Source organism: Schistocerca cancellata, chromosome 7 (genome assembly GCF_023864275.1).
Source record: "Schistocerca cancellata isolate TAMUIC-IGC-003103 chromosome 7, iqSchCanc2.1, whole genome shotgun sequence".
In the NCBI taxonomy this organism is placed as follows: Eukaryota; Metazoa; Arthropoda; class Insecta; order Orthoptera; family Acrididae; genus Schistocerca; species Schistocerca cancellata.
The window spans coordinates 346394486-346410514 of NC_064632.1; the positions used below are offsets into that span (position 1 = coordinate 346394486).

The 16029-nt window shown below is 41.9% G+C and overlaps 1 protein-coding gene across 1 annotated transcript in view; it reads right to left on the reverse strand.

Moving 5' to 3' along the window:
* LOC126092768 (odorant receptor Or2-like) overlaps positions 1-16029 on the reverse strand; it is a 90000-nt gene that overhangs the window by 12954 nt on the left and 61017 nt on the right. Inside the window, exon 4 of the mRNA XM_049908496.1 lies at positions 12085-12184. Coding sequence (XP_049764453.1) covers positions 12085-12184 — 100 coding nt within the window. The remainder of the gene's footprint in view (positions 1-12084; positions 12185-16029) is intronic.

Consider the following 16029-nt stretch of genomic DNA (forward strand, 5'->3'; position numbering starts at 1 on the left):
TCATTACTTTTACCCTCTATCCTACAAATGATACTAACTGGTGTGGCAAAATGAACAGTGGAAGTGATCGGTATAGGAACTGAAATTGATAGGTACAAACGGGATCCCAAAACGGAACATACAGAAGCAAGACCGAGAGAAAGAAACAGTGAAAACACTGTTATCTTCTGTTCGCGACTGTAAAGTCTTAACTGCGTTTGATATCTAAGGCGAATCTGAGAGTGATGTGAGGAAGTAAGTCGGCGCTACGTTTCGGCCTCCATCAGCACTGAGTGCAGTGGGAGAAGGTGCATCGTCGCAGATGTGCGTGCGTGTATACGCTGCTGTGTACATTCACCGATGTCAGACGGATACCCCACTGGCGCTACTGCCAAAGGTGATACCCAACGCCGTCACAGCCACGACAGTTGCTGTTGCTGTCTGCATTACGCCGCGAAGCCTTGCAACATAATTACTGTTACAACACGCTGGAATTACTCGTCGAGTTCATGAAAATAAATTAAGTCGAGAATATATAAGATATATATTAACTGCTTATAATCAGTTTTTAAAGATGGAGCCTACTGGAAAGAGGGATGTGAAAATTAAGATACAGCCACTTTCTCACGATGATGCCGAAGAGACGGTAAATAGATCTAAGTCAAAATCGATTGATAAGGGCAATGAGATAGGTAACCAACTTATGATGATAATGTAATGCATGTTGAGGTTACTAAAGTAAAAAAGAATAGTGCTGGAGGTGTGAGACAATGAAACTGAAACTCAGGGTTCCAGGATTCCAGTGAGTCAGATGGCGCAACAGACTTCTTTAAACTAGTTTTGATGGAAACGTAGAGACGACCGATTGGATACAGTTATTATTTTCCAAAATTCTTGGAATAACCTTAAAATCGATTCTGACTCTTAAAGAACAGCCAAATAAAATGGCATCGAATTCTACACATGACTTAGAGTCCAGTCATAATGAATGATATCATAAGTACCTTAAACTACAAAACTGATTCAAATCATCATGATTTGAAATTAAAAGTAGGCATCAGTTTTTCCAAATTGCATAACATATTAAAAAAACAAAACGGAAAGAATAAAGTAATGAAACTGACAAAAAAAATTTCTGACGAATTAGAAGCAGTAGAATTCTGAGGAGAGGACTTAAATTCTAGCATTGCTGACATTGAAAACAGATAAATTTTAGTAATTTTCATAATACTACTGTGCGACAATTATTTCTATTGTCGCCGCTTTCACTTTATGTGTACAATATCCATACAAGCGAACACACGTATTACAGATCCGGAATTATTTCGAAGAAGTGTTGTAAAATGGGTGTTTTGAACGCAAGAAAATTTAGTTTATGAGAAGTCTATTTCTGGAGGTGTTTTATGCTGGTCAGCTGATATCATGATACAATGTAAAACAATTTTTTTAATTCAGGTCACAGAGCAAACGAAATATCGCATTAAGAAAATTTTAGAGTTGCAGCAATCACAGTGGTTGTAAACCGATGAAAAAATTCTTTAGAATGTAGCTTTCGTGTTTGTCGTATCTGACAGAAAATGAGAAAGTATAAATGACAATAATAGGGTTAGAAGGTAAACTGCATTGCTACTGACAGAAATTAATCATTTCGGCACCTAGAGATAATGCTGATGGATTCAATGAACTTCTGGAATGGTAGAGTGACTGGCTGCTGATGAAGAGGAAATGCGCACTAATGGTAGGCCATGTGATTATTATCATGAATGTCGCATTAAGGACATAGAAATTATAAGGAAAGCAAACATGTAGAAAATGTATAGTTGAGACCGAATGGAAAAAAAATGCGTTCTGATATGAAAACATGACTGTTGAATACACTTGGCCATACGAGGGAAACTAACTCCCATCAATGAGGAAACTGGTACTTACCAGGTGGAGACAAAATTAAAGTCAGTGACTGACAAATAGACCAAAGTACTAAATCAAAACACTCAAATCGATGACAGGTTGACATTTCAGTAGCATCTACCAGTACTGTCAATCTGTTGAACAATACTGTTTGTCTAATAGACATTGTTCTGGGATCATTATAAAGTGAGATAAGCATAAAAAAGAAAATATTACAGTTAGCATGGAAGACCCAAATAGCTTAAACGTAACAGGTGATAATGAAGATGGCGCGTATGCTTACATTTACCTGAATTGTGTAAACCCACTGACTAAATTTCTTCAGGAGGGTGTGAATTCAGTAATGCAAAATTCTGAGGATTAGGGGCTGATGAGGGGGGGTGGGGGTTTCAAGTACTACATGTTTAAGGTACGAATGAGCTGTGCCAGCTTGTTAAAAGACGTATAAAAGACGTAGAGCCAAATGACAATGATTTAAATTTCAATGATGCGAAAGAACACCGTCGCTACAAGAGGTTTAGCCGATGTGCCGCAAATAAAAGTACATGAATTCGTCCACTGCTTTTATTTGAAATTGGTGGAATAGTTCGAAAAGGAAGTTGAAAACGTGAATATGGATGACACTGTGAATCTATGTGTAAATGGGATTATTAAGTGTAAAAGAGATGATATTAGTTGCAGACAGGCTGAGAAAGATTAGCTTTACCGATTTCAAGAGGCACCTCTACTGAATGAAATGTTTCAGGAATAATAGGGAGCTGAGTTTTTGAGAGTGGCTCTGAAGTAAGTGAGTTGTGCTACGTTTTGTATCATTCTTTTCCTAGCAGACATAAATTAGCTGTAACGATAGATCTAGTTAAATAATAGTGCTGTAGGTTGTACTGGAGAAATGTCTGGACTAGTGAAGCAGTAAGCTTCGACCCAATGTACTCGTATGTAAGGAAATTTCTTATTTATGTTATTGTGAACTGTGGACTGTTGACCGGATATTATGGACAGTGATTTCTATACCGCTTTTTCACTGTCCATACAAATAATCTTCAGGCCCTTCCAAAAGGCAGTCGTTTTTAAAAATGCACAAACATTCAAACTTTAAACAAAAATAACCTATCAACAAACCTCATTACCGTTACTCACTAACATACATACAATAATCAAAATTGGTTTTATTAGATGACTTACTATTTGCCATTGTATGAATATGAATTCTTCTCATACAAGATCTAATTTTATTTATGTAAATAATTAATGTTGCAACAAACCATGTTTTTGCAATTGCAGTATTATTTTTCAGTTGCGTTCATGTAAAAGTAGCGTTTGTATGGCTTTTAACTGAACGGCTACTGGTATTAATTAAATACCAGCTGCTGTACTGAAACAACTAATTTACATACTAAACGTAAATATGTATTTTTTCCGTCTTTTTACTTTAAATTCAAATTTTATTTGACCAATAAATTATGGATTAAAGCTTTAATTTTCTTGGGGATATGTAGAGGAACAGTACCCTTCATAGTTTAATATAATGTCACTGGCACCAAAACACAGCAAATAAAGAGTTAGTTGGAGTCTGACTCTAGTGAGACAAGGGTGGCCACGCAGAGAAACAGTTCTCATAAAAATATATATTTTGCTAAATTGGGACAACACAAAGATTAGTAGTTACTCAGTTGGCATTAGACTAGGATGAGCGGTAGCTCACCACGAAGACCTAGTTCTTACATTAAGTTGAGGGCACAGAATGCAGCTAAATAGTGTGTAATGTGGAATTTCAGTGCGCTGGAAAGCGATTTGGTATTAATAAATATTGTCCAGAAATAATTTAGTAGTTAAAGAAACCGGATTCATCAAAGTTAATGATTATTAATCAAAAAAGCCCAGCAGTATAATTAGCAGTAGTAGTATCACATTGTCTTTAATGCAACAACGGCCTAATGATGTGCGAAAGTATTAATGGTACCAAAAGACGTGTTCCCGTTGCATTTTTCCTGCTTCTTCAGTTTCTATTTTATGACATGCCTCACTAATATACTTTTATTTTCTGCATTTAACATTATTTTACCATTAGTCATTTTCTGCAGTTAATTTTACTCACTGCACATTTTCTATACCTCTGATAGTAATCTACGAAATGCAGATTACTGTTGTGGTATTGAAAGGATTGAGAAACCCATGCCATCCATCATCTTGAACATCTGTTCACGAATTATTCCAAATCGTACATAGAATTTTGGATAATGTGGCAGTAAAATTAAAGAATATTGTTCTGTTGTAATAAGAGTAATACAAATCATACAAAAGACGAAATAGCTAGGTAATGACTATAATATCATCACAAAGAAATGGTTCAAATGGCTCTGTGGACTAGAACTCAGAACTACTTAAACCTAACTAACCTAGGGACATCACACAACACCCAGTCATCACGAGGCAGAGAAAATATTATCACAAGAAACTGTAGTTTCAGCTATACGCTGGTTACTTCAACAAATATGGATGAGAAACGAGAACTAATCTGTACAGCATTATCACAGAAATTGAAATTAGAAGAGGATACCTAGAGTAGACACAAGAAAAAAGGAAGGCTAAATTACACAGAAGTGAAGAAATAGGAATGAATATAAAACAAAGTTAAGACGTGTAGGATGACGTAAAGTAGAGAAGGAGTCATCTTCAGACAAACTTTGATGGTGATATGGTAAAAAATGTCGAAAAGGAAGCAAATAATAACCACATGGTCAGTTAGTTTTCTTTCAAATGCGGACACACTTTGAAAAATACATACATTATCAGGTAGTTTGTCTTAGATAATTGACCTGAGAATTTCTTGGCCTCCGATAGATACAAATGATTTCTTACGTTTGTGTTGCTAAATAACGTAGGTGAAGGATCAACTTAACCTGCGGCTTGCTGTCGTATACCTACCACTTCATAGCAGTCGAATCGTTTCTATTTCATTCAAATCGGTAAAATGAAAAGTCTTGCAGTCACTTAATTTCTTCGTTTTGGGTGATTTATTTCCAATTGAACTTATGTAGAATTACTGAAGATTTAACAGAGGTCTGCACTCTTCTTTTCAGTGCTAAAGAAATGGACTTCTGAGACTTTCTTCTGTTGAAGGTGACCTTCATAGTGGATGTTTGAAATTGAAGCCACAGATAATTCAGTTCTAGATTAGTATCAGATGGTAACAGTGAGAACTCTGTTCAAGAATCGCAAGAGGAGGAGGTATACTTGCAAAAGTCCTAGACACACAGGAAGATTCGAGTTGGAGTACAACATGGTCAGACAGAGAATCCAAAATCAGGTGTTGGACTCTAAGGCGCACCCTGATGCAAATATATACTCAAATCACAATTTAGTAACGATGAAGAGTAGACTGAAGTTGAAGAGAATCGTGTGGGGCATTTAGTATGGTAGGATGTTGGTACTGACGTATTGAGGAGCGATGAGACGCGTTTGAAGTTCTCTAAGGATGTGGATACTGTCTTAAGGACTTCGAAAGTAGGTACTTCAGTTTAAGGGGAATGAATTCCTCTAAGAAAGGGCAATCACAGATGTAGGAAGACAAGCACAGATACAAGAAAAGTAAGTGCGAAGAAACTTTGAGTAACAAAAGAAATATTTCAATTGATCAATGAAAGAAAGCAGTACAAATATCTTCCGGGAAAGACAGAAATACTGCAATATAAATCACTTTCGAATGATATGAAAATGAAGCGCAGGGCAGCTAAGGGGAAATGGCTGCAGGAAAGTTTCGAAGAAATCGGAAGAGAAATGATCGTCGGGTGGACTGACTGGGCATGTATAAAAGTGAAATCAGTCCTCCGTGAAATTAAAAGCAAGAGCGTTAACAATAAGAGTGCAATGGAAATTAAACTGCTTAAAGCAATGGAACTAGTGGATAGGTGAGTAGAGTACACTGAACGCATATATCAGGCCGCCGAGACCTTGTCTGACGACGATAGAAGAAGAAATTGAAGTTGGTTCAAATTCAAATGGCTCTAAGTACTATGGGACTTAACATCTAAGGTCATCAGTCCCCTAGACTTGGAACTACTTAAACCTAACTAACCTAAGGACATCACACACATCCATGCCCGAGGCAGGATTCGAACCTGCGACCGTAGCAGCAGCGCGGTTCCGGACTGAAGCGCCTAGAACCGCTCGGCCACAGCGGCCGGCCAATTGAAGTTGATATGGAAGATATATGGGATCCAGTATTGTGGTCACGATATAAAAGAAATCTAGACTACTTAAAGAATAAGGCCGAAGGGCCGGAAAACATCTCACTAGAATTTCTGAAATCATTGGGGAAGTGGCAACAAAACAACTACTGAGTTTCATGTGCAGAATTTACGGGACTGGCGACGAACCCACAGATTTTCGGAAAAATATAATTCACACAAATAAGAAGATGGCAAGGTCAGGTAACTGCGACAACTATCGCAATGTTCATGCACCCAAGCTACTGGGAATGATAATGTACAGGAGAATGCGAAAGAAAATTTAGTATCTGTTACACGATCAGTTTTGCTTTAGGAAAAAAAAGGGCACCATGGAGGCACATACGATGTTGTGCTTGATAATGTAAGCAAGACTGAAGAAACATCAAAACAAGGTCAACGGATTTGTTGACGTAGGGAAATCGTTCGACAATGGCAAATTCTCCGAGTAATTGATGTGATACAAAGAAAGATGGGTAAAACAATATTTAAAAGTACCAAGAGGAAACAATACCGATTTTAAAAGCCGGAATCTAGTGCTCGTCTTGGAAAGGGTGTAAAAGAGGGCTGCAGTCCTTCCCCTTAATGTTCATTCTGTATATCGAAGGAACAATGATGAAAATGAAAGTTTCATGAGTGGGATTGAAATTCAGGGTCAAAGGATATCAGTGATGTTATTCGCTGATGACATTGCAGAAGTGAAAAGGAATTGCCGGAGTTGCTGAATCAAACGAACAGTCTAATCAATATAGAACATGGGTTGAGAGCGATCCAGAAAAAAGGAGAAAAGTAATGACGAATAGCAGGAATGAAGAGAGCAACAAACTTAACATTGAAATTGGTGTTCCCAAAGTAGACGTAGGTAAGGAACTCCGATACTTTGTAAGCAAAATAACCTATGACGGACGAAGCAAAGATGACATAGGAAGTGGAGTAGTACAGGCAAAGCGGGCATTCGTGGACAAGAGAAGACGACCAGTGTTAGACATTGGCCTTATTTTAAGGAAGAAATATCTGAAAATATACCTGTGGAGCACAGCGTTGTGCGGTGGTGAATCTTGGACAATGTAAAAATGGCAATAGGAGGAAATCTAAGACTTTGAGATGTGGTGCTACGAAAGAATGTTGAAAATTATGTGGCTAATAGGATAAGCAAAGAGGAGTTCTCAGCAGAATCGTCGAAGATCGTAATATACTGAAAACATTGACAAGCAAAAGGGAGAGGACGATAGGACATGTGTTAAGACATCAGGGAATAACCGTCATGGTGCTACGGAGATCTGTACTGGGTAGAAAATCTGTAAAGGGAGACGGAGTTTGGAATACGTGCAGCAAAAATTGAAGATGTAGGGAGCAAGTATTACTTTGAGATGAAGAAGTTAGCACAGAGAGGAATTCATGGGAAGCCGCATCAAGCCATTCAGAAGAGTGATGACTATAAATAATCAGTAAGATTATGACGACGTTTCATGGAATACATAAGCTCCATATTGCTTCTCTTCTAGGAAGTAGAATAATGGTGTTAAAATGTGATGATCATTTTGCATGTCAGTTTCATTAAAAATTAGAATAAATTGACCATTCTGAGTCTGACAATAGGAATGAAAATATTATTTATATTATAAGCCATGGTGACTGGCAGCAGAGTGTAATTTGCATGTCTCTCTTTACTGATTCGGTGACTTATTTTAATGGATTGTGAATGTTTGTGGGAAGTGCAGTGCACTGGATTTAAGAGGGAGCAACAGGAAACGTTTGGGTCAAGCTGGTTGGGACCAATGGACGGGACCGTGGCCTGTTGGCGTAAGGTTGTTGGATGTGAGGTCAACTCGGGACGCACATTGGGCGGACGCGTTGTCCTCCCACATGACTGTTTGGGGAATGTCCGGCTAGAGGGTATTACAGCGGCGTGTGTGTGAGTTGGGTGCGTCTTTCCATATTTACTAACTTCTTTAATAGATAAGCATTTGCCACCTGTAGAAAGTGAGGGCGATGGGGAATAAACTCTAGCCTCGTAGCAGTGATCCCTGAATTTGTCGAAACCAGTTGTGAAGCAATGTACACTCCTGGAAATGGAAAAAAGAACACATTGACACCGGTGTGTCAGACCCACCATACTTGCTCCGGACACTGCGAGAGGGCTGTACAAGCAATGATCACACGCACGGCACAGCGGACACACCAGGAACCGCGGTGTTGGCCGTCGAATGGCGCTAGCTGCGCAGCATTTGTGCACCGCCGCCGTCAGTGTCAGCCAGTTTGCCGTGGCATACGGAGCTCCATCGCAGTCTTTAACACTGGTAGCATGCCGCGACAGCGTGGACGTGAACCGTATGTGCAGTTGACGGACTTTGAGCGAGGGCGTATAGTGGGCATGCGGGAGGCCGGGTGGACGTACTGCCGAATTGCTCAACACGTGGGGCGTGAGGTCTCCACAGTACATCGATGTTGTCGCCAGTGGTCGGCGGAAGGTGCACGTGCCCGTCGACCTGGGACCGGACCGCGCGGATGCACGCCAAGGCCGTAGGATCCTACGCAGTGCCGTAGGGGACCGCACCGCCACTTCCCAGCAAATTAGGGACACTGTTGCTCCTGGGGTATCGGCGAGGACCATTCGCAACCGTCTCCATGAAGCTGGGCTACGGTCCCGCACACCGTTAGGCCGTCTTCCGCTCACACCCCAACATCGTGCAGCCCGCCTCCAGTGGTGTCGCGACAGGCGTGAATGGAGGGACGAATGGAGACGTGTCGTCTTCAGCGATGAGGGTCGCTTCTGCCTTGGTGCCAATGATGGTCGTATGCGTGTTTGGCGCCGTGCAGGTGAGCGCCACAATCAGGACTGCATACGACCGAGGCACACAGGGCCAACACCCGGCATCACGGTGTGGGGAGCGATCTCCTACACTGGCCGTACACCACTGGTGATCGTCGAGGGGACACTGAATAGTGCACGGTACATCCAAACCGTCATCGAACCCATCGTTCTACCATTCTTAGACCGGCAAGGGAACTTGCTGTTCCAACAGGACAATGCACGTCCGCATGTATCCCGTGCCACCCAACGTGCTCTAGAAGGTGTAAGTCAACTACCCTGGCCAGCAAGATCTCCGGATCTGTCCCCCATTGAGCATGTTTGGGACTGGATGAAGCGTCGTCTCACGCGGTCTGCACGTCCAGCACGAACGCTGGTCCAACTGAGGCGCCAGGTGAAAATGGCATGGCAAGCCTTTCCACAGGGCTACATCCAATATCTCTACGATCGTCTCCAGGGGAGAATAGCAGCCTGCATTGCTGCGAAAGGTGGATGTACACTGTACTAGTGCCGACATTGTGCATGCTCTGTTGCCTGTGTCTATGTGCCTGTGGTTCTGTCAGTGTGATCATGTGATGTATCTGACCGCAGGAATGTGTCAAAAAAGTTTCCCCTTCCTGGGACAATGAATTCACGGTGTTCTTATTTAATTTTCCAGAAGTGTATATTGATGAGAGAACGTGCTATCTGCGTAATATAAGGTGTACCGCTGCTAAAATGAATGCTTTTTGGCAGTACTGGAGAGTTATCATTGGTGGATGAAAAAGACGCACTATATCTTGGCGGGATGCTTCGTTGGAAGGAATACACTTGATAGCACCGCAGATTTCGTAATTTTGCAATAGGCATCTAGCACCTTCTTGGTGGCTGGAAATAGGCACGATGTAAATGAGCCCCAGGAGGGAGCCTTTTTGTAGAAGGCAAGAGCGTATGCATCGAATTTCGGTTAGGGAGCCATGACATCCTGGTTGACTTGACGTAGTAGCGCGGTAGAGGCTGCCACGTCTTGAAGTGCTGTAAAGACGCTGATGACTCCGTCTTCACGAAGGGGACAGCACATCTGCAGCTCATATCTTGGTGCAACTCAGTCATACTTGCGCTGAGCATAAATAGCAGCGCCTGCTGAATAGTCCAATGTCATTTCACATTTGTGGAATTCAGATCGATCGTCTGTTCCATCTGCTGTCGCAGTGGTAATGAACTTGTCGACTTCTAGGAGTTAGTCACCAACTTCCAGTAACTGATCAGATTGAGAATTACAGTCTGAGCTAGTTGTCAATTATCTCTGAATTCGGAAGAGAGTAAATTCCTAACAGGGAAAGAAATAATATAACTGATACGGGAGTTATTATGACTTCCATTTCATGTTCATGCAAAAATGGAGATATATAATTGTCACTCGTTTTTGGTTATTCATTTTGTGTAGTGGTCCCATAAATGTGTTTGTGAATAAATGTGATTTTTGAAGTGAGTGATTGTTCCAGTTTGATCCTTCACTCACTTTAAGTTGTAGGCTTCTGATCTATGTCCTGTAAGCTATCAGCAACCAACTCCCAATAATACACAACACACTACTCCAGTCGTACAACAAGAGCCAGAGTGAAATTTTGAGTACATTCCTCACTTTAAGACATAGGCTTATAGCCGTAATTTTCACCTTATGCAATTAACTTTGGGTAAAAAGTTTAGTTATTTGTTCTTAAAGACGAGGCGTGCCAAAAGTTAGTTGAGGAGTGTCAATACGAAGTCTATACCGTGGTGTCTCGCACTCTTCTGGGACCACTAGGTGGAAAAATGAAAACAGGCCATGCAACTAAAGAAACAAATTCTCGAAAGTAAGCGACGACAGTTTTATAATGGGGAATCTGAGAGATTTTAAGTGGTAACATCCCTTATGAATCAAATGTATCTCCCAGTGATTCCCATCCACTACCACGGATAAAGAAATTTTTGTAGCAGCCGTATGCACTTTAAGGATGTATCCTAATACGAACAACGGTAGAGAAACTATATTTCCCAGAAAGGACACTACATCCGTCAATGACATACTTTTTTAACTCTAAGAATACAGTCTTCCGGTATCACACTCTCATCATATAGTTAATACATCTGAAACCGAGAGTTTAGAGTAAGCTGTAATAATATAACTGTGGAAGTAGAATAAGTGTATGGTTAACAAGAAGAGCACTTATTGTAATTTTTTCCTTCAAGAATAAAGGTGAAATACATTTGTGTCATATTACAGCTTTCACAAATAGCAGGATAAGAACATTAAATGCAGGGAGTGCATTCAAGACATTACAAGAAGACTAGATTCACTTTTCTTTCTGTGTTATGGCAACATGTTTAGCTTTACCCATATGCCATTTGGGATGTCACGTATTATACACAATTGAATCTTTCTTGTAGTGCAGTTCCAATATTAAGCTGTTCTTCTATTGATTGCACTAAGATAAGTCTCATCAACTTTAGCGTTATGCAAGTAATATTTTCAACTGACGTCCTTCTTTCCCGTTTTTGCTAACATCTCTTGTTTTCTTACTGTTCGATTCAATCATTTAGTAATATTATATCACAGGTGTTGACAGTTTCAATTTCTCCTGTTACATTGTACACGAATTTTTTGACATTTGGGCACATGTGCAGTATAAAAGTCTAACATATTTACCTTTATCGTTTAATTTTAATGCTTTTCACAATTTGCAATCACTGTAAAGGGAGAACTAACGTAATGTAGTATATACTTATGAGTAGAATTAACACTGACTAGTTCCACACCACATGAAATATATCTGCCAGATGACCAATGGAATATCCGATTAAACAGCTAATTAATGTAAAGCGTAAAAAAAACACACCAGGAATTTCTGAATGAAATTATAGGATAAGCGATATGTTCTCCAGATCCCAGTCTGTGTAATTATTGTGTGCGTTCAAAATAAAAATGTTCTAATGTGTGTAAATTCGTATGGTACGAAACTGCTGAGGTCATCGGTCCCTAGACTTACCCACTACTTAAACTAACTTATGCTAAGAACAACACACACACCCATGCCCGAGGGAGGACTCGAACCTCCGGCGGGAGGGGCCAAGCAATAAGAGACATGGTGCCTCTAACCGCGCGGCCACTCCACGCGGCGATTGTGTGCGTTCACTCACCGTGGCAAGTTGGAACATCTGGAAGCAAGTGGAGGCGCCGATAGACATGCTCTGCGCCAGTAGCATCCCTGCCAGGCTGCTCTCCAACAAGTCTGCGTTCCTGTTAAAACACACAACAGAAGACACGCCTTGTTAGCGGTCGACTGAGGAGTGTGATGAGAAACTGAAGTACTAAAATACTACTTTGAATGTTGTGTCTAGTTGCACGAGACTGCCAGCAACGAATTAAATGCACGAGTCTAGTTAGCCGAGTGACATTTTCTGAAAAACGAAAGTAACCAAATTACATAGTGCAATATTTGTGGACAAATGTTATGTGTCTGAACCTATTATGTAACCTATTATGAAATATGACGAGACAGCTACATAACTTACGCTATCGTTAAACATACACGTATATGTGGCAAAGTAGATGCTTTCAAAAACAGTAAGAGTTCATAGTCAGAATGATCAAGCATTTTGTGTTCTGCATCCGTGTTCCGCCTGTTCCAGTGCGCTTGAAGACCTACGTGCAGCCTACTTCATAATGAATACGAATCTGGAGCAACGTACATGGTTGGAACTAGAAAACTCTAACCTTACTTTTTAAGTAATTGGTCGTCTCACTGATTTGGTACAGTTTGACATGATTTCCTGTTCTGTACCATCATTTTCATTTGAACCATTTGTTAGATATTCTGAGTTCACTCTTGTCGTTCAGTTTTTATCCTCTCCAGCTCCATCCAGTAACATAAATGTTATTTGCTGACGTCTTAATATATTTCGAATCATTCTGCCTTTCCTTCTTTTCAATATTTTTCACACATTTCTACCAGAGAGTTTTTTCGGACAACTTCCTAGTGTGTTATCAAAGAGGAGAAAAGGAACCCCCGCGATTCATACTCAAAGACTACGTGATAGTCTACCGGCCGATGTTTCATCCTCAGTCACTCACCATTGAATGCGGTATGTAGGAGAAGGAGTCAGCACACCGCACTCCCATCGTTGTCGGCGTTTCGACATTGGAGTCGCTACCTGTCAATTACGTTTCCCATGTTTGGCAGTACTGGGAACCGAATCCTGGTCACCCGCATGGGCGTGAGTCGCGATGACCACTCGGCTACAGAAGCGTATCATATCACTCCAGCAAATTTTTAGATACGTCTATATGACAATATCTGAAACGTTTCCATTCCATCATTTTCTGACTTTCCCATATTCCACGGTTCACTTTCATGCAGTTCTGTGTACCAGACGTACATTCTCAGAGTATTTTCTTTAAATGAAGGCAAATGTTTGACTTCTTTTGCCCACGAATGTCTTCTTTGGTTTTGCTAGTCTGTTTTCTTATGTCCCTGCTTCGTCCAGCATACCTTAGCTTGGTTCGAAAATAGTATGTTTCCTTCACTTCGTATAATCTGTGGTCCACTATTTTACGTTACATTTGTCATTAATCTCATTTCATCTCCGCCCTTTCTTCAGTTTACTCTCAATCCATATTCTGTGTTATGTAGACTGTTCATTCCACTCGGAATGCCCTGTAATTCTTCGTCACTTTCACTTAGGATAGCAATGTCATCCACAAATCTCATTAAAAATGCTTCATCAACCTGAATTACAATATAATTCCCTACATTACTTTTCATTACAGTTTTTGGCTTCTTCATTGTACAGACTAAAGAACAGTCTTGCATGCTTGTCAATCAGTGCACTTCGCTCTTGTCCTTCCATTCTTATTGCTCCTTGTTAGTTATTATACGAAAGGTATACTACCCGGCTTTCACTGTATCTTACACCTATATTTCCCGGCATTTCGAACATCTTGCACTGATTTACATCGTCAAATTTTTTCTGGGGTGACAAATCCTATGAAGGTGCCTTGATTCTTCTAAGGTCTTCCTTCCATTATCAAGTGCAACGTCAATTCCTTCCCTTTCGTGCCTCCAACTATCCTGACAACGATTTGATCGTCACTTGAGACATCCTCAACTTCCTTTCCATTTCTTCTGTATATTATTCTTGTCAATAACATGGTTGTATGACGTGTTAAGCTATCACACAGCAACGGAAAAAGTCACAACACCAAGAGAGTGTTGTGGGATATAAACGAAAGTTGTTAGGTGTGTTTCGGCATCTGAAAGATCAAGCGAATTAAAATTTCGTGCCAGTCGCATAAGAGTGAGGCTAGTACCCTACTGTAAGGTGCAAATCAGATTAGCTTTAAATACTCTCTGTAACGGACGTGAGCGTTACCTATCAATAATTCACTGAGTTTGAACGAGGGCGTGTAGTAGGGCGACCAATAACTGGATGTCCCTTCTGCAATACTGCAGAAAGAATTGGCAAGAATGTATCCACTATACTGGATTACTGGCAGCGGTGGCCACTGTACCAAGACGATCGGGTTCTTGAGGGCCATGTGGTACCAGGAAGAGAGATCATCGTGTTCTAGGTATGGCTCTGGCCCTTCGTACTGATTTGCAGCCGCAATGTAAACACCAGGTGGTACCACAGAGACACATCGAACTATTGAAAGTCGGTTACTTCAAGGACACCTCCGAGCCAGACGCCCCGTAGTGTGCATTCCACTGACTTCAATGCTGTCAAGCGAGACCTCATAGGAGGGTGGTGGAGGTCTAACATGTTACCAGAAGCTTGCTAGACCACATCTCGCTGTTCATAAAACTAGTCAACAGCCATTTTGCGTCTTGGATGTGATACACAAACCAGTGTGTTTTGGTCTGTGGAATCCGAATATACACTCCTGGAAATTGAAATAAGAACACCGTGAATTCATTGTCCCAGGAAGGGGAAACTTTATTGACACATTCCTGGGGTCAGATACATCACATGATCACACTGACAGAACCACAGGCACATAGACACAGGCAACAGAGCATGCACAATGTCGGCACTAGTACAGTGTATATCCACCTTTCGCAGCAATGCAGGCTGCTATTCTCCCATGGAGACGATCGTAGAGATGCTGGATGTAGTCCTGTGGAACGGCTTGCCATACCATTTCCACCTGGCGCCTCAGTTGGACCAGCGTTCGTGCTGGACGTGCAGACCGCGTGAGACGACGCTTCACCCAGTCCCAAACATGCTCAATGGGGGACAGATCCGGAGATCTTACTGGCCAGGGTAGTTGACTTACACCTTCTAGAGCACGTTGGGTGGCACGGGATACATGCGGACGTGCATTGTCCTGTTGGAACAGCAAGTTCCCTTGCCAGTCTAGGAATGGTAGCACGATGGGTTCGATGACGGTTTGGATGTACCGTGCACTATTCAGTGTCCCCTCGACGATCACCAGTGGTGTACGGCCAGTGTAGGAGATCGCTCCCCACACCATGATGCCGGGTGTTGGCCCTGTGTGCCTCGGTCGTATGCAGTCCTGATTGTGGCGCTCACCTGCACGGCGCCAAACACGCATACGACCATCATTGGCACCAAGGCAGAAGCGACCCTCATCGCTGAAGACGACACGTCTCCATTCGTCCCTCCATTCACGCCTGTCGTGACACCACTGGAGGCGGGCTGCACGATGTTGGGGCGTGAACGGAAGACGGCCTAACGGTGTGCGGGACCGTAGCCCAGCTTCATGGAGACGGTTGCGAATGGTCCTCGCCGATACCCCAGGAGCAACAGTGTCCCTAATTTGCTGGGAAGTGGCGGTGCGGTCCCCTACGGCACTGCGTAGGATCCTACGGTCTTGGCGTGCATCCGTGTGTCGTTGCGGACCGGTCCCAGGTCGACGGGCACGTGCACCTTCCGCCGACCACTGGCGACAACATCGATGTACTGTGGAGACCTCACGCCCCACGTGTTGAGCAATTCGGCGGTACGTCCACCCGGCCTCCCGCATGCCCACTATACGGTGTGGTAATCCAGTGGTGTGAAAGAGATCCTCAGCGAGTGTTTCGCTTGAAAGATAGTGCAAACGTTTCGCCTTTAAAACTTACA